The 19,437-nt window shown below is 42.1% G+C and overlaps 1 protein-coding gene across 3 annotated transcripts in view; it reads left to right on the forward strand.

Moving 5' to 3' along the window:
* The window catches only part of xirp2a (xin actin binding repeat containing 2a), a 64,618-nt gene extending 45,514 nt beyond the window's left edge, over nucleotides 1-19,104 (forward strand). For all 3 annotated transcript variants that reach the window (XM_060918736.1, XM_060918737.1, XM_060918738.1), the window contains exons 6-11: nucleotides 2,099-2,161; nucleotides 2,256-2,322; nucleotides 2,503-2,606; nucleotides 8,250-17,229; nucleotides 17,578-17,711; nucleotides 19,017-19,104. In XM_060918736.1, the coding sequence (XP_060774719.1) occupies nucleotides 2,099-2,161; nucleotides 2,256-2,322; nucleotides 2,503-2,606; nucleotides 8,250-17,229; nucleotides 17,578-17,672 (9,309 nt within the window). In that variant the 3' untranslated portion in view covers nucleotides 17,673-17,711; nucleotides 19,017-19,104. The remainder of the gene's footprint in view (nucleotides 1-2,098; nucleotides 2,162-2,255; nucleotides 2,323-2,502; nucleotides 2,607-8,249; nucleotides 17,230-17,577; nucleotides 17,712-19,016) is intronic.
* The last annotated feature ends 333 nt before the right edge of the window (nucleotides 19,105-19,437 follow it).

The following is a 19,437-nucleotide window of genomic DNA, read 5'->3' on the forward strand; positions in this document are numbered from 1 at the left end:
AGTTTTGTCTTTCTCCCCAATATCTCCTGCTCCACACGCCAACCCATTCGGTGGTGGTAATGCACCTTTAAGTTGGTTTACCAACCGCCAAAAACCCCTAAAGAAGAAGAAAATGGCGGCGCGTGTTGCTGAACCAACCGAGGACGAAATAAAAACTCTACTCGAAAACAAAGCTCCAAAAAAAGCAACAAAATATGGAATGAATGTATTTGATAGTAAGAACATCTCTTTATTTTTCAAGAATTATTATTATAGCATTTTTCACAAATTGCTCCTGTCATTTCACCGGTTTGTTTACATTCTAAGCGAAAATGATTTTGTCGGACGTTTTGTATGAAGTTTTTATTGATTAAATTTGCAAAAAATAAAAATGCTCCCTTTCTCATAATCCAGTGAATGTGGATAGAATAAAACAGTTATTCCACTCAATCTCGTCGTGCACGGCTTATAGAGGACGTGCAGTCACGTGACCCGTCCGTGTTTACTCCGCCATATTGGACGGCTTCAGGATTGTTTACCTTGCGCGAGGGTAATGGATCCAGGGAGTAATCCCCAAGAAAATTCAGAAAATACCACATCTACATCACGCGATAACTTGTCTAAGTTTGTTCAGCATCTTGAAGGTGACGTGAGGCAGCGTTACGTGGAAAAGTGTTCCAGGTTGGGGATTGCAGATCCGTACAACTTGCCGCAATCCTTGTTCAGGGAAATTCGGAGCTGCGGTGCCGGCGATTTGCCCGATCTGGCCTACCACGACATTTACAATTTTCTTGTTAATCGTGAATCGTGTTACACTGGCAAAGCCCTCAAAGCTTACAAGAGCCTGGAAGCTTATAAATATTTTGTTGCGGGATGGGTATCCCAACTATACCTCTGGAAGGTTCCGAAGAAGAATGTCTACTTGATAACCTCACGGGTCAGTGGCATTAAGACGTTTATCATAAAGAGACTATGCAGGACGTTTTATCGTAAGAATGTTCGAAATCTAAACTCAGTTCCAGATATGAAAAGAAAGCTGCGCACATTTGCGCAGCTTCCGCGAAAACGTGCACAGCTTTCTGATTTACTGTTTTCTTCTCATACTTCCTGTTTCATGGACTGTAACGGTATTTGCTTATTTAGTAATTTTAATACAGAATTTACTCTGATGAAATTATTCAGACACTCCAACGCCCCCCCTAAAAAAAAAAAAAAATCGGATCTGCACGATTCAGCCGTGAAAAAGGCGGCATCCGCCAAAAGGCGTGCCGTTTGCATCCCTGTTTAAACTCATAGGTTAACCGACTTTAACCGGCTAATGAGGCTCGGTGGTCGGTCAAGATTTTTTTTTTTTTTTAGTTTTCGCCATCCCTACTATGGATTGGCCTTTCAAAGGTATATGAGCCAAAAAGATAAAACATTGTCATAGACTAGGCCAGGGTAGTAGGGTTAGGCATAGCCATTTTAAACATTAGAGACTGTCTAGTTTCTAAGTATGCAGTTATCATTCAATCCGAAAATCAACTTAACAGATGTACTAGGAGGATTGAATTAGAAGATTACACCTACCTGATATGAAGTGTTCACTACAAATTCGGCTGGTAGAACTGGGGTACCAGTTTTCTCTTCGCACAGCGGACGCCCATTTTGCGCGTCTCTCCTCGTCTGCGGGGAATCTATAAAATGACAGGCCCTGTCTATTGGTACAACCAAATGCTGAACAAGATATAACCATTCTCGAAAGATCTACTCCCACACACTTGATAATTAGAACGGGTTCGTCTAAGTTCTATGCGCGGCCATGCCGTCCAAGATGGCAGATAAACAAATATCACGTGACCTCGTGACGTCACGTGCACGCTCTCTATAGCCAACTCGGTGCTACGTGCCTCGTCGAATATCAGCTCATGTACGGCCTGATTTCATGGAATAACTTAAATATAAAGATATGTATAAGCTCGTTACATACAATATGTTGTTGAGGTTGAGATCCTGGATTAACTTCAAAAATACTTCCTTCCTCATGAAAAGTAGTGTTGCAGAGTAAAACACACTGTGCGTGTGTGTGTGTGTGTTATGTACAGTATGTGCTTGTTACAAAATTGTTGTCTATGAACAGGAGGTGATGAGCTCATCTGAAACGAGTGTGAAGAGTAGTGTGAGAGAGAGTCATAATGTCAAGGTACGCCACTTGTACACAAAAAAAAAGCTGCTATCAGAGAATTGTTTGTGCCTGTTAATATTACTTACATGGATATGTATGTTTGTCGCTGCAGATGTCACAGGATCAGAAAATTCAGCAGAACGTAGCCTCCGGCTTTGGGAACCATTTTGACGAAAATGGTACGTGATTTAAATATATGTGCTGATGGTTTTTAAATGCTATATGACATGCATGAATGAATCAGTGCACAGTTATGGACTGATGTAGTCCACTTTACCTGCATTATATGGGAAAAGGGTTACGTGACATTTCTTTCGTCTTGCATGTTTCATTAAAACTCTACTTCCTGTTTGCTTTAGTGGTGGTGATCGGAGATCAGGAGCTGCCTAAAATCTCCACCCAAGCCCTAAAACAACAGCACGAAAAAAACATAGAAGAAGCCACTCCGAGCAAGCACATCAAGGTAACGAAGGGCTGTGATCACACAACTACCCCCCCTTCACCAATCAATCAATCAATTAGATTGATATAATACGATCAGAAAACATCCATTTTTTAAAAAAAAAAGAGCTGAGAGTCAGGACATTTACATCTCTGGAAACTGGGGAAAAGAAAGCTGTACAATATTTTATGATACAACCCCGATTCCAAAAAAGTTGGGACAAAGTACAAATTGTAAATAAAAACGGAATGCAATGATGTGGAAGTTTTAAAATTCCATATTTTATTCAGAATAGAACATAGATGACATATCAAATGTTTAAACTGAGAAAATGTATCATTTAAAGAGAAAAATTAAGTGATTTTAAATTTCATGACAACACCACATCTCAAAAAAGTTGGGACAAGGCCATGTTTCCCACTGTGAGACATCCCCTTTTCTCTTTACAACAGTCTGTAAACGTCTGGGGACTGAGGAGACAAGTTGCTCAAGTTTAGGGATAGGAATGTTAACCCATTCTTGTCTAATGTAGGATTCTAGTTGCTCAACTGTCTTAGGTCTTTTTTGTCGTATCCCGTTTTATGATGCGCCAAATGTTTTCTATGGGTGAAAAATCTGGACTGCAGGCTGGCCAGTTCAGTACCCGGACCCTTCTTCTACGCAGCCATGATGCTGTAATTGATGCAGTATGTGGTTTGGCATTGTCACGTTGGAAAATGCAAGGTCTTCCCTGAAAGAGACGTCGTCTGGATGGGAGCATATGTTGCTCTAGAACCTGGATATACCTTTCAGCATTGATGGTGTCTTTCCAGATGTGTAAGCTGCCCATGCCACACGCACTAATGCAACCCCATACCATCAGAGATGCAGGCTTCTGAACTGAGCGCTGATAACAACTTGGGTCGTCCTTCTCCTCTTTAGTCCGAATGACACGGCGTCCCTGATTTCCATAAAGAACTTCACATTTTGATTCGTCTGACCACAGAACAGTTTTCCACTTTGCCACAGTCCATTTTAAATGAGCCTTGGCCCAGAGAAGACGTCTGCGCTTCTGGATCGTGTTTAGACGCGGCTTCTTCTTTGAACTATAGAGTTTTAGCTGGCAACGGTGGATGGCACGGTGAATTGTGTTCACAGATAATGTTCTCTGGAAATATTCCTGAGCCCATTTTGTGATTTCCAATACAGAAGCATGCCTGTATGTGATGCAGCACCGTCTAAGGGCCCGAAGATCACGGGCACCCAGTATGGTTTTCTGGCCTTGACCCTTACGCACAGAGATTCTTCCAGATTCTCTGAATCTTCTGATGATATTATGCACTGTAGATGATGATATGTTCAAACTCTTTGCAATTTTACACTGTCGAACTCCTTTCTGATATTGCTCCACTATTTGTCGGCGCAGAATTAGGGGGATTGGTGATCCTCTTCCCATCTTTACTTCTGAGAGCCGCTGCCACTCCAAGATGCTCTTTTTATACCCAGTCATGTTAATGACCTATTGCCAATTGACCTAATGAGTTGCAATTTGGTCCTCCAGCTGTTCCTTTTTTGTACCTTTAACTTTTCCAGCCTCTTATTGCCCCTGTCCCAACTTTTTTGAGATGTGTTGCTGTCATGAAATTTCAAATGAGCCAATATTTGGCATGAAATTTCAAAATGTCTCACTTTCGACATTTGATATGTTGTCTATGTTCTATTGTGAATACAATATCAGTTTTTGAGATTTTGTAAATTATTGCATTCCATTTTTATTTACAATTTGTACTTTGTCCCAACTTTTTTGGAATCGGGGTTGTACTTTGCTGAAGTGTTTGAAATGCTACTGCTATTTTTTTTTATCTTTGATATCTCTAATTACGAATCCCTACTTAATAAAAATAACGTACAGCGTAAGATTGAACTGGAGTGCGTGAGGGGGAAAAATAATAAAGTTCTTACCATTTAATAAATCAACTATTTTATTTCTCTCTGTGTTGTAAATTTTAGACCTAAAATGTTGATTGTTTAGTATATTACAGTCCTGTGCAAAAGTCTTAGGCACGTGGAAAGAAATGCTGGAGACGAAAAAAGGCTTAAAAATAATGAAATGAAATGTTTCAACATTAAAAAAAAACCTATAAACCGTAAGTCATAATAAATGAAACAAAGTCAGTATTTGGTGTGAGACGACCCTTTTGCTTTTAAAAAAAAAAAAGCCTCAGGTCCAGTGAGTGCAGTTTGATAAAGAAATGATCTGTAGGTTTTACTGAGCATCTTACAGAACCAGCCACAGTTCTTCTGGACACTTTGACTGTCACACTCGCATCTTCATTTTGCACCAAAACCCTGTAGCCTTCATTACGTTTTCTTTTTTAATCTGAAAAGTGCTCTCTTATTGAATATGCTGCTCAGATACAAACTTTTTTTTCTTCTTCCTGTAACGTTTAATTTTGTGCTGGAAAAAACCCCAAATGTTTGGAACTCTAAAATGTTTCTGTACTGACTCGATAATGTACAAGTCTAGAATAATAAGTGTAGAATGTGTGGAACACAAGATGAAACCATGCAGCATATCTTGGTCGGGTTGTGCATTGGGAATTGTGCAAGAAATACAGAATTGGTTGTAATGCCAAATGGTATGAGCATGTCCCAAGTCGTGTGGAGGAAAATGAGGAAATAAAACTGCTGTGGGATTTTACTATTCAAACTGACCAAGTAATTCACCACTGGAAACCAGATACTGCAATTAAAAAAAAAAAAGAAGAGTAGGGAGACCATCACTGTAGACGGTGCTGTCCCTGGGGGCAGTAGAGTCATCTCATCTCATTATCACACTCACATTCACACCTACGGTCAATTTAGAGTCACCAGTTAACCTAACCTGCATGTCTTTGGACTGTGGGGGAAACCGGAGCACCCGGAGGAAACCCACACGGACACGGGGAGAACATGCAAACTCCGCACAGAAAGGCCCTCACCGGCCACGGGGCTCGAACCCGGACCTTCTTGCTGTGAGGCGACAACGCTAACCACTACACCACCGTGCCGCCCCAGTAGAGTCATACAGAAGGAATTAGAAAAGTGAAAAGTACAAGCTCGAGAGATTGGAAAGCTATGGAATTCAAAAACGAAAGTTGTGCCAGTAGTTGTTGGGGCGTTGGGTGCAATGTCAAACAAGTCGACAGGATACTTGAAGGAACTGGATGTTCCAGACAGGAAAAGAACAATGCAAAAGCCTGCTCTCCTCGGATTGGCACGTATCCTTAGGAAGGTGTTTGAAGTCTAAGGTTTCAGGATGAGACTTGACTGGAAGCTATTTATCCAGGGATGAACCCTGTGTTTAATCCAAAAAATAATAAAATCTATAACAAAGTTTGTATGAAAAAAAATAGGGAGCCAAGACTTTCACAGTACTGTATATACTATTTACTTAAAGTGCCATTCCACCATTGGATGTATTCTTTGGCATAAAATGCAATATATTTTGACAACATATATAAATGGTATCACTAGACAGAGAAATCTTTTAGCTTCAAAATGATATCAAACATAATTTTTTGACAACGACAAGTATATTAATTTTGCGACCAAAGTCACCTACCCTTTTAATTTCCGCGCGTGATGTCATCGGCAGGTTCCCCTTCTTGTGTACCACGTGACGTGTGACGTGGCACATATCAGCAATGGCGGATAGAACGCGATAAAAATAATACCAATAAATCTAGCGAATACCAATAAATCTAGCTAAATGAAAGATTAACTCAATTTTTCGCAATTTTTTTGGCCCCCATATACGAGGAGAAATGACTCTCTCACTTTGGGGGTTTCCTGGTCTAAAAATAGACCGACACGTGGTACACAAGAAGGGGAACCTGCCGATGACATCACGTTTCACTACCGCGCGGAAATTAAAAGGGTAGGTGACTTTGGTCGCAAAATTAATATACTTGTCGTTGTCAAAAAATTATGTTTGATATATCATTTTGAAGCTAAAAGATTTCTCTGTCTAGTCATGTTGTCATAAAATATATTGTATTTTATGCCAAAGAATACATCCAATGGTGGAATGGCACTTTAAAAACGGACCTTTAATTAGGAAACAAAAACAAAAAACAACCATTTACATTCTTTACTAAAAGCTCTTATAAACAGTAGTTAACAATCAATTATGCATGTTAACTTTTCTAGTGTCTACTTCTCACCTAAAACAGACAAGTGCCATCTTTTTTTGCCCAAAGTATGTTGTGGTTTCCATAAAACTTCAGGCTTCTATATGATACAATTCGACTTCAGTTCTTAATTATAGAATTCAGTATTTCACGATGGGCGGCACAGTGGTGTAGTGGTTCGCGCTGTCGCCTCACAGCAAGAAGGTCCGGGTTCGAGCCCCGTGGCCGGCAAGGGCCTTTCTGTGCGGAGTTTGCATGTTCTCCCCGTGTCCGCGTGGGTTTCCTCTGGGTGCTCCGGTTTCCCCCACAGTCCAAAGACATGCAGGTTAGGTTAACTGGTGACTCTAAATTGACCGTAGGTGTGAATGTGAGTGTGAATGGTTGTCTATGTGTCAGCCCTGTGATGACCTGGCGACTTGTCCAGGGTGTACCCCGCCTTTCACCCGTAGTCAGCTGGGATAGGCTCCAGCTTCTCTGCGACCCTGTAGAACAGGATAAAGCGGCTAGAGATAATGAGATGATGAGATGAGAATAATTGTTCGATGATTGCTTCCATCAATTCTTTTTTAATTATTACCTTTTAAATGAATTGATCCAAAGTGTTAAAGATACTGTGTAAGCATACACCGGTCTGCAACACAATGATCAAAATACACTCACTGGCCACTTTAATAAGAACTCGTTCTTGAGTTTGTTGCATGCTGAGATGCTTTTCTGCTCACCACGGTTGTAAATAGTGATTATATAAGTTACTATATCCTTCCTGGCAAAAAAAAAGCTTGAACCAATCTGGCCGTTTTCTGATCTCTGACCTCTCTTATCAACAGGGCGTTTGTTTCCACCCACAGAACTGTCGCTTGCTCACTCACTCGATGCGTTTTGTTTTTTTCGCGCCATTCTGTGTAAACTCTAGAGACTGTTGTGTGTGAAAACCCCAGGAGGTCGGCAGTTTCTGAAATACTCAAACCAGTACATCTGGCTCAAACCAACACCCATGCCACAGTGAAAGAAAGTCACACTTTGAGATCACAATTTTTCCCGTTCTGCTGTTTGAACATTGTGAACATTAACTGAAGCTCTTGATTTGGATCTGCGTGATTTGATGCATCGTGCTGCTGTCGAGGGATCGGCTGATTTAGAGAACAGCAGGTGTATGTATGGATGTTCCTAATAATGTGGCCAGTGAGTGTATATCAATATATCTGCACTTATCCTGTTCCCTTGCATGACTAAGCTAAGGTGGCCATGAATTAATGATCTCATTCCCATGACTGGCAATACATTAGGATCTTGTTCCTACACTTCAATAAATCCTGGCCATGTATCATTTTTATTAAGTAGGGACATCACCAGCAGGGCTTATAATCTAATCCTTCAATATCGATCTAAATTTATCTACAATAAGGGGATATGTTATATAATATATTTTTTTAAGTTTTGCATTTAGAATGTTTGTTCAGTGACGATATATTTACTGAAACAATTACTCTCCTTTCCTCCCTCAACAACAAAGATTGATCTTGATTACAACCAGTTTCAATGGGCACCAGTAAATGTGCCATCCAAAGTTGCAACAGGAGGTAGTTATGAGTCTGTTACCAAAACTATGAAGACAACATCCTCTACCTCTGCCTCTTCATCTGCCCATTATGAAACCACTGAGCAATTTCCTCCTCCACCACCACCAACCGCTGACCACCTCCAGGTCCCTGTTGAAGTCCCAGAGCGTTGTACTTCTCCCCAGCCACTTGATCAACATGTTCCCCAAAAATATCCAATCAGCAAGGAGCAGTATTCCAAGCAGAGGAACCTCTATGAGCTGAAACGCTTGTACAAGCATATCCATCCAGAGGTGCGCAAAAACCTGGAGCGGGACTTCATCACCGAAATGGAGCGCTCTCACATGGACAGTGATGAGGAAGTTAGCGGCGATGTGCAGCAAGTGCGCTACGTGTTTGAGAACAACGGCAGCAGTCCTGGGAAATGTATGAGCCCAGAGAGAGAGTATCTGGAATGGGATGAGATTCTGAAAGGTGAGGTGCAATCTATGCGTTGGATGTTTGAGAACAAGCCACTTGATGCCATCAAAGATGACACACCAGATGAGAACGAAAGCCGAAACATCGCGCAGCAGGAAATCATTGCTGGGAAAGATGTTAAATATACAACTTGGATGTTTGAAACACAACCTATTGATGCTCTGGGAACAGAAACCCCTGACTCAGTAGAGCATAGTAGAAAACTAACAGATCTAGCAAGAGGAGATGTGCAAACTGCAACCTGGTTATTTGAGACGCAGCCTCTGGACTGTATGAATAAAATTTACCAAGAGGATGACGAAGAGGAGCAGGTGGTGTTTACGAAAGACATTGCAGGAGGAGATGTAAAAACTGCCAGATACTTGTTTGAAACTCAGCATCTTGATTCCCTTGGCCACACTGAGACAATTGATGAATCACACTTCCTACAACTGAAGTCAGAACTGGAAGAGATTAAAGGTGAAGTCAAAACTACAACAAAAATGTTTGAGACACAACCTTTGTGTGTCATTCGGGGAGATTCCGGTGAGATGTTGGAGATTACAACCGTGCGACGTGAAGAAACCGAAAAAGGTGATGTAAAAACATCCCGCTGGCTTTTTGAAACCCAGCCGCTGGACATGATCAACAAAGACCCAACTAAAGTTAAGATCATTTGTGGAGTGTCCATGGAAGAAAACTATCAGGGTGGGGTGAATCGAGGTAGGTGGCTTTTTGAGACAAAGACCTTGGATCAAATCAAAGATGAAGAATTGGAAAACACCAAAACTCAAAAAGAGGAGATAATAGGAGCAGATGTTAAGAGACATTGCATGGTCTTTGAGACACAGCCCATGGATACTTTAAAAGACCATACCAATGCCAGGCCATCTGAACCAGAAGAGATCATTGGGGGTGATGTAACATCAGCCAGGCATTTGTTTGAGACTGTGCCAATGGAAAATCTGAAGGAGTTGCCTGAAGTTGGGAAACTACAAAAGGTCGTTGCATTGGAGGAGGAGAAAGGTGATGTGAGGCATCAGAGATGGTTATTCGAGAGTAAGCCTCTTGAGCAAATTAGGGAGGACAAAAAAGAAATCACACGAACAGTTAAGCTTCAGGAGATAGACAGGGGTGATGTCATCAACTGCAAGGAGATATTTGAGACCATGGATCTAAGTAAGTGCACGGACACACACAAGATAGCAGTGGAAGGTGTCACGAGTGGATCGGTGAAATCAAACAAAGTACTCTTTGAATCCACACCCTTGTATGCTGTACAGGACAGCTCAGGACATTACCACGAAGTCAAAACGGTACGACGTGAAGAAATTGTCAAGGGCGATGTACGAAGCTGCAAGTGGATGTTCGAGACTCGGCCAATCGACCAGTTTGACGACAGTCTAAACAAATTCCAAATTATCAAGGGAATTTCAAAACAGGAGATTCAATCAGGGGATGTCAAAACAGCCAAATGGTTGTTCGAAACTCAGCCTCTTGATGGGATCAAATATTTCAGTAGCATGGAAGAAGAGGAGAACAGAATGAACAAGGCCACCGAGATCCAAAAGGGTGATGTCAAAACTTGCAGGTGGCTGTTTGAGACTCAGCCGATGGATGAGCTATATGAGAAAGCTGAGGTAAAAACAGAGGACAACACAGAGATCCATAAAGGTGATGTTAAAACCTGTACCTGGCTTTTTGAGACCCAGACCCTTGACAGTATCAAAGATGAATCTGAAACCATTTTAAAAACTTGTACAGTCAAACAAGAGGATGTGCAAGGCAAGGATGTACGTCTGGCCCGCTTTCTCTTTGAAACTGAAAACCTGGAGAATATTCAAGGAGGTGAGGATCAGAGTAACTTTAAACGAGTCACACGGATCGATATCCAGTCTGGAGATGTATCAAGAATGAAGTATATATTTGAGACCCAGGCACCTGACATCATGACCTCCACTTCTGAGGAGACCATGCAGAAGCTAAAGTCTCGTCAGACTGAGGATATCCAGAAAGGAAATGTCGTCAACTGCACCTGGATGTTTGAAAATCAACCAATTGATTCCATCAAGGAGAACACTGAAGAATCCAAAGAGGTGCGTACAGTGACAGATGTTCAAGGAGGGAATGTTGACAAAGGTCGTTTTATCTTTGAAACCTATTCCCTGGATAAGATTCAAGAGGATTCTTCTGAGACAGAGATCAGCAAACTTCAGCGCATCATACGAGAGGAGATTGAAAAAGGAGATGTGAAAAACTACACCATGATGTTTGAGACCCAACCGTTGTATGCTATTCGAGACAAAGAAGGACACTTTCATGAAGTTACTACAGTCACAAAAGAGGAAATTCTGAGAGGTGATGTCATCGGGGCAAGATGGTTGTTTGAGACAAAGCCACTAGACTCAATAAAAGACGAAGATGAGGTTTATCTTATCAAAGCTGTTACTGAGGAAGATATACAGAAAGGCGATGTTACTACAGCAAGGTGGAGGTTTGAAACACAACCGCTTGATGAAATTTCTGAGGATATGAAGGTTACTCTAAAGACAGTTGCAGATATTAAGGGTGGAGATGTTAAAACAAACATGCAGCGCTTTGAAAATGACGACGTCTCTCAGAAATACGTGAGAACCGTTAGCATAAGTGAAATACAAAAAGGTGATGTGAGAAGTGCCACATGGATGTTTGAAACGCGTACAATTGACAAGATCCGTGGAGAGGGATCCGAATACGACGATATGGAAAAAGTGACACGAGAGGAAGTGCTGAAGGGTGATGTTAAACAGTCAGTGTGGCTTTTTGAAAAAGAGCCTCTTGATCGCATCAAGGACAGTGATGGAACAGAAATCATGATTTCTCGTGAGGAAATTCCCAAAGCTGACGTCAAGACGACAACATGGCTTTTTGAAACTACTCCGCTGACCGAGTTCAACGAAACCAACGTAGAGAGGACAGAGATCATCGGCAAAAGTGTCAAGGAGACGTTAGAGGAACTTTACAGTCAGAAAATGGTCGACTCCCATGGGATAATTATAGAAGCAGACGAGATTGGCGATGTTAGGATGGCCAAGTACAAACTGCTGAATCAGGAGACTCCAGAGATCCAGAGAGAGGAGGTTATACGAGGAGACCTGAATAACATCATGATGAACCTGCTCAATAGACGCGAGACCACAGAGAGAGGTATCACCATTGATGCAGAGGAGAGGGGAAATATCAACACAACTGTCAAACAGCTCTTTAGTCAAGATAAAGATGTTAATATTGAGAAGGAAGAAATCGTTAGAGGCGACATACAAGAAGCGATCAACAACCTGCTAAAGAAGGACGGGACAGCCAAACATGGTATTTTAATTCAGGAAGATGAGAAAGGAGACGTGAGGATGACCATATACTCCCTGCTGAACAAGGAAGAAGAAAGTGGACTTGTAAAAGAGGACGTTGTCAAAGGAAATGTCCGTGGGACTCTGCATAGGCTATTGTACAACAGTGATGCCAAAGACCAGTCCTCTAAAATACAAATAAGTGATACAGAGAGAGGTAATGTGAGTTTCTATTCAACTTGTATCGAGTCTGGAGCACTGGACTACCTTAGACAACTTCAGTTAGGATCAGATGAAACATATAATGAAACAAGTAAAGAAAAGATTATTGGAGGTGATGTGGAGCATACAAAATTGATCCTGAAGAACAGTCGTCATGCAATTGGACGAACTGTGGCTGAAGATGATATTGTTCCTGGGGATGTTCACAACACCGTGCAAGTTTTTATGATGGAACCAGTCCTGTCTTTGCACAATGTTGAGAAGGAAGAAATTGTAAAGGGAGACTTGAGAGCAGCACTTGACTCACTCACACAAGCAGTGAATCAGCACAAAGTTGTTGAAAAAGAGGAGGTGGTCAAAGGCGACATCAACACCACACTCAGATCTTTGGAAGAAGCCCAGAACCAACTCAAAGAAATGGAGAAACCTGAGATTGTCCGTGGGGACATCAGGGGTGCCCTTGAAAGTCTTGAACGATCAACCACTGCTAAGACTGAAGTAATTATTGAGGATGTAGTGGCTGGTGATATTAAGGGAACTTTAAAATCCCTTGAAGAGGCAAAGCAGGCAGTAAAAGAGGTTGAGAAAGAGGAAATTGTTAGAGGTGACATCCAGGCAGCTTTACTGAATTTACAAGAAGCATCTACTGAGAAGAAATTCATCCAGCATCAAGTGAGCGAGCAGGGTGACGTAAAGGGCACCATCCAGCTCCTACTGGAACCAGTCTCCTCACCACAATTGCAAAGAAGAGCTAGCACAGAAGGTGATGTTAAAATGTCAATAAAATCTCTTTATGAGCAAGAACAAACCCAGATAGATAAGGAGGAGGTGATCAAGGGAGATGTTCATGAAACCATCAAATGTCTTATGAAGAAGAAAGAACAATCAAGCCATAAGTCAAAAGTAAATCCTTCCAGTAGAGTTAAATCTTCCAAAAGTATTTCTCAGGAAGAAGTTTGTGAATGCCCTGCTACACCCAAGGTTGAGTCCTCAAATCCACACTCTTCAAAAAATCTGCCTAAGAGAATTGAAACAAGTGTGAACACACAAAAGCAAACAGAGGTCAAAACTAATCAATGTCAGATCTTAACTCGAGAGCACAGCTCTGAAACCAAACATATGACATCAGTTGGTCAATCGGAATCATCCCAGTTCTCACAGAAGATAAATGTAAAAGAGCAGCAACAAAAGCAAAAACAAAACCCTGGTCCTGCAATCATAAAGAAACGTGTGGGAAAACAGACAGGTGAGAAAAAAGCTGAAAGTGCTGCTGTTTGCGCTGCCGAGTGTGACACAAAGGAAACAAAACAAACAACTGAAACCGCAAAGCAAACACAAGAAATAAAGACGGTCACACAGGTTCAGACCAAAGTAACAACAGAGCACACCACCATTACACAAAAGAACACCAAGAATTTATCATCAGAACAAAATGTAAAGAGTCTAAAGACTGAGCAGAACATCAAGAGTCTGAACCGCAACCTGAATCCAAAGGGAATGATCAAAAAGAAATCTCAACCAGAAATTCACTTCCCCCCTCCTCCAACCTCTCCTCCACCACCTTCTGAGTCCGAGTTCTCTCTTCCTCCTCCTCCATCTCCAGTCACGGAGCCTTTCATCCCTCCTCATTCGCATTTGGCCATGAGGCAGGATAGTGACCCTTCCCTTCCACCACCTCCTCCCCCTGCCATTGAAGCAGAGGCTGAGTTCTTTCCCCCACCTCCCCAAGACTTCCTCCCACCTCCACCATCGCAACAAGAACTCAACTCGGCGACTCAGCCAAATCTTGGAAAGCCAAAGGGCCGACCTCTATTCAAAGTGCCTAAGCCTGAGCCTCCTAAGCAGACAGATCCACCCAAGATTAAGTGGCAGAAGAAACAAACTGCTCCTGCTCCCCCACCACCTCCTCCACAACCACCTGTGCTTGAACAGACGGAAAAAGAAGCAAAACATACTACAACAGTCACAGAAACCAAAGCAAGGGACAAAAAGCATGATGTAAATATAAAGTCAACCGAGATGCCACTTCCACCAGTCACCAAAGTTCCCTCAAAAATCCCAGTGCAGATACCAGAGCCGGAGGAACCCCCACGACCTAAGAAAGTATTTATTCCTCCAATTAAACTTCCTCCATCCCCAGAGCCTGCTACTGGGCCAAAGCCCAGACTTTATGCAAGGAAATTCAAAACGCCACTCATGCTGGCAGAAGAAAAATACCGCAAAGAAAGAGATGAAGCTGAGAAAAGTAAGACAGGATCTACTCCAACATCTCCTCCTGAAAGCATCAAGATTGAGGACTTGGATGTGGTGAATACAGAAACAGAGTTGACCACAGACAAACTCTCACAGTCACAAATTACAGCTGAAACACAGCAGGTACATCCTAGTGAACCAGAGCCAGTCACGGTGCCCAAAGGGCCAGCTGCAGGAACACCAGAACAATCTGCCCCAAAAACAGCTCACCCCCAGCCCCTACAAAAGGTCCCTACAACCTTTCAGTTGAGCAAACCTTCCTTTCCCAAAGTAGGTAAGAAAACTGCTGTTACTACAGATAAAAAGCAAGCGATCCAAACTACAGCTGAAATCAAAGTTCAGCCAACATCCCTATTCCCTCCTTTACCAGCAACTGAGCACCTTGAAAATGTAAAGGCAAGTTCTCACACATCTGCATCCAAGCAAACCATTACTCAAGTTCAATCTAAGCAACAAATCTCAGCAAATATTCAGTGTCAACATACTGGCTCTATAAAAGCTGAAGAAACTGTAACTGAAGAAACAAAGAAGGCTCCCCCACAACCGACAAAGATCCCAAAAGTGACCCCAAGCTTCAAAGTTAAAACATTTAAGATGCCCAATCAGGAGAAGCTGGAAGAAAAGAAGGAATCAACCCAGAAAGAGCAAACAGTTATATCTCAGGTCTGTGCAGATCAGGTTTCCTCCAAAATGGAAAAGCAAGAGCAAGTAGACCAAATCACCAAGGACATAAAGCTGGAGATAGATCTGAAAAAAGTCAAACAAAAGCCAAAAAAGCAGCTGCCTACTGTGGCACCAAAACCATCAGTGGAGATGCATCATGTTCTACCAGCCGTGTCTAAGGAGGTTCATCAGCAAGGGTCAGGACAAACAGTTATTCAATCTCAACAGACTATTAAGGAGGAACATGTTCTGGTACATGAGGAGAAGGTCAGTCAGAGCTCAGTTCAACAGCAAAATATTCATCAAAAGGGAAAATTTCAGATCAAGAAACAAACAAGGGGTTCTGAAATACCAGCAGGTGAGGTGGAGGCTAGTAAACAGCACTCACAAAAAGAATCCTACCAGATGGAGATTAAGGAAACTGCAGCTGAGACATCAGATATCCAGAAGCATGAGGAGATGCAAAAATTGCTGAGTCATATCAAGGTGATGCAGGAATCAGGGGGGAAAATGGATGCCAAGTCAGTCAAAATAATGTTGAGTATGATCCCAGAATGGTTGCTAGGAGTTGCCGAAAAGGTAGAACTAAGCCGTGCACAGTACAACAAGCAAAAACTTCAGGAAATCATCATGTATGTGAGGAATCTTGCTCAAATAAAACTTACTTTTTTAGAGGCAAATTTGGCTGCACTGGAGAAGACGGAGTCTAAGCCAGTAGAGGAGAAGAAAGCTGTTGGTGGCACAACACAGAAAATATCGAAAATAAGCATTGGTTCAGCTAAAGTGGAATCTCAGAAAAAAACAACTGTTCAAGACATTAAAAGTACAGAGTTCAAAACAATGCCTCCAGAGCTTAGAATGAGAACACCATCTCCTACATATATTTGCATTGAGACTGCCAGAAGAACAGACTCTCCTCTGCAAGTTACCCCCTCTCCTCCACCATACAGGTCAGGTGCTACCCCAACACCCCCACCTCGTTGGTCTGAAACCCCTACAAACATTAGCCGAGCTACACCATCTCCAACTATTAGTCGCTCAGAGAAGCTAGCCAAACTAAGAGACACAACTGCCAAGCTCTCTCATGGTGCATCCCCTCTTTCAACTGCTTTGCCTGGGCAAGTTATTGTGCAAGGTCAAATGGAGGAGTCTCACTTGTCCAGCCACCAGGAAATCAGTTTTGAGACCCACCTGATGGAGTCATCTATGCTGCAGTCATCCGTGGAGCCCAATGAAGACTCCGTGAGGAGTGTTAAAGACAAGAGAGAGTTTTTTGAGGAGGCTCAGAAGGCAGAGATGAACCGCCACTATATGCGGAAAGATCCTATTGATATCCCAGACCGCCTGGGGCCAGAAGAGGATGACGAGAAAGAGATTCCTATTGATGTCCATGACAGAATGAAAGAGGACATGCCCAGGGTTGACCTGTCCAGACTTGTCAATAAATTTGAATCCCCAAAGCCCAAAGTGTATATAAGGAAGGATCCAATTCTTATTCCTGAGAGACTTGGTAGTGATACTGAGGATGCAGAGCATGAACCAGAGAAAAAACCTTCCCGGGTGGAAGAGATGCCATCCTTCGATATCAAGGCCCTGAAGAATGTTTTTGAAATGGGTGACCAGGCCCACCAATATCTCAGAGAGGACAGAAAGAATCTTGAGATGCGGGAGGAATCGACAGAACCCACCGGGTTCTCTGAGAAAAACTCTGTTACAGAGCATTTCTCAACCGTTGACGAGTTTGGTAACACAGTGGTGGGATCAAGGAGCCATAGTACCTCTCATTCTCAGAGCGTGACCACACGTCGCGATCCACCAACATATGCAGATGTGGTACGAGGGAAGGTTCATGTCCTGGATGTTCCACCTGAGGCTTCAGCAGAACAACTTCTGAAGAATTTCCAGCAGTCCTGGGCAGATAGTGAAAATGTTTTCAAGAACCTGGGATTCAGTGTCTCGGAACAGCATACCTCTCAGAGTGCATCACATCAACAGCACACTGTTGTCACTGGTAAAATTGTGTGATGAGGCATGGAAACACTAATGAGTGTAAGGAGTGTTTACTAAAACATCACTGGTGTGATTGTAAAGTGTAAATAGGAATTTTGAATAATTTTAAAGCAATTTTCCCACTGGATTTTACTTTGATTTAAATAACTACTAGCTGTTGTGGAAATTTGTTTGAATGCATTGTACTACTCCAGTAACTCGCGTGTTTGCACATTTTACTCATTCTTGTTGTTGCTCCGCTAGCCCATTAACATGATGACTGCTGTTGACATTGCTTGTATTTATATTATATTCTAACATTTTAATACAGTATTTAATTTCCATTTATCGACCACTTTCTCTCTTACAGAAAATAAGGGTGTCAGACAACGAACTATGTCGGGTATGTCGGAAGAAGGTGTATCCCATGGAGTCTCTCATAGCAGACAAACAAAACTTTCATAAAAGCTGCTTCAGGTGTGCCCACTGTAACAGCCAGCTCAGGTAAATCATTTTTACATTACATTACATCTTAACCAGTTTCATGACGTAGTCACCTGGAATGCTTTTCAATTACCAGGTGTGCCTCGTCAAAAGTTATTGAGTGGACGAGTTTCTCGCCACCTTAATGTTTTTGAGATCAAATAGTAAATAATAAAAAGGCTCTATTCGACACCACAACTACAGTAATCCATATCATGTCAAGAACCGCTCGACTAAGTAAAGAGAAACAACATCCATCATTACTTTAAGACATGAAGTGTCTTAATAAATGAAAATAAAGAATGAACATTGAAGTAGAAGGTGTGTCCAAACTTTTGACTGGTACTATAGATGACTTGCAACCACGTGATCAAAACGTGCTATGTCATGAGCGTCCGTCATGGTGGTGGATATACAAAGCAACTAGGATGGCAGCTGCTGAAAGCGTGTCTGTAAACAACGCTAAATTTTCTCAGTATTACCACGATTTGAACTGTCAAGCGAAGATTCGATACAAAGAGAAGATAGACGTGTGTGGTTTTGACCCATGTTATTTTAAAAAGTCAGACTTTTCTGAAGATAACACGCTTCTACCGACCATCGAGTACCCAGATATCGCAGTTCTATCTGGTTTGGCTGCTGAAGAACCAAGTCCAACCTTGGACGAAACATAGCCCATTTTCTGAGTGGGTGCCCAGTCTGGATTGCTTCCATCATATAATTTTGCTGGTGCTCCTAGAAGCGAAATGGTAATACACGTGTTAAAGTTAGACCAATGACCGACCAAACCACGACAAGAGAACGCTCATTTTATAGCAAAATTCTAGCAACACAAAATAAAATTATTCCATGATATTATCGAGAAAGCTTTTGAATCTCACCCGAGATAAAATGATTACTGCAAACACGAGCTGTTTTGGTTTTAGCCTCTGTTAGATCAGCCCTGCCGATGTTGTTCAGCTATGCTCGTCTCCTCTCCATACTAAGCCTCAGGGTTTCCTCACCCTCTTTCCGAATCACAGATGGAATTCTAAAAAATCGGAATGTGCCCCGGTCACGACTACCGTTGTGACCACAACCATATACAGCACAAAGATATGGCATAGCTAAAAGAACGCTTAAAGCAGTGGAAAAACAAAGAGTTGTGCATGCGTGACTATGTTTTGTATGGAATGTCACCTGACCCCGCATTTGTAGATCCACCAACATGGCCGACATCCGGGTTTCTATTTTGCTTTGATGTCCCATCTGCAAAAGATATATTGGTCGTATGTTACAGCATTATTCATGGACTAACTCTGATTATGATCACTCTTCTCTCACCAGCCTAGGAAACTACGCCCCTCTCCATGGACGAATGTACTGCAAACCCCACTACAAACAACTGTTCAAATCCAAAGGAAACTATGATGAGGGATTTGGAGAAAAGCCTCACCGAGAGCTTTGGAGTGCAAAAAATCAGAAGAACACATCAGAAAAAATTAATCAAGTTAGTACTCTTCCTCCAGTGAAATCTGATACCAAAGCATTGCCCATCTCAAAAGAAAATCACTCGGTCCCAGCCAAAATTAAAGAAGAAAGCAAGTTGGATGATGATGCCAAAAAGCTGACGAGTAAAATTGCAATTGTTTGGCCGCCTCAAAGCGAAACACCAAAGAAGAACTTTACTCTGGAAGAAGAGCTCAAAGTCGTCAAGCCTACCTGGCCCCCTAAAGAGGAGTCACAAGAAACGACTGAAATCACAGAG

The sequence above is a fragment of the Neoarius graeffei genome, chromosome 4 (assembly GCF_027579695.1).
Source record: "Neoarius graeffei isolate fNeoGra1 chromosome 4, fNeoGra1.pri, whole genome shotgun sequence".
Taxonomy (NCBI): domain Eukaryota; kingdom Metazoa; phylum Chordata; class Actinopteri; order Siluriformes; family Ariidae; genus Neoarius; species Neoarius graeffei.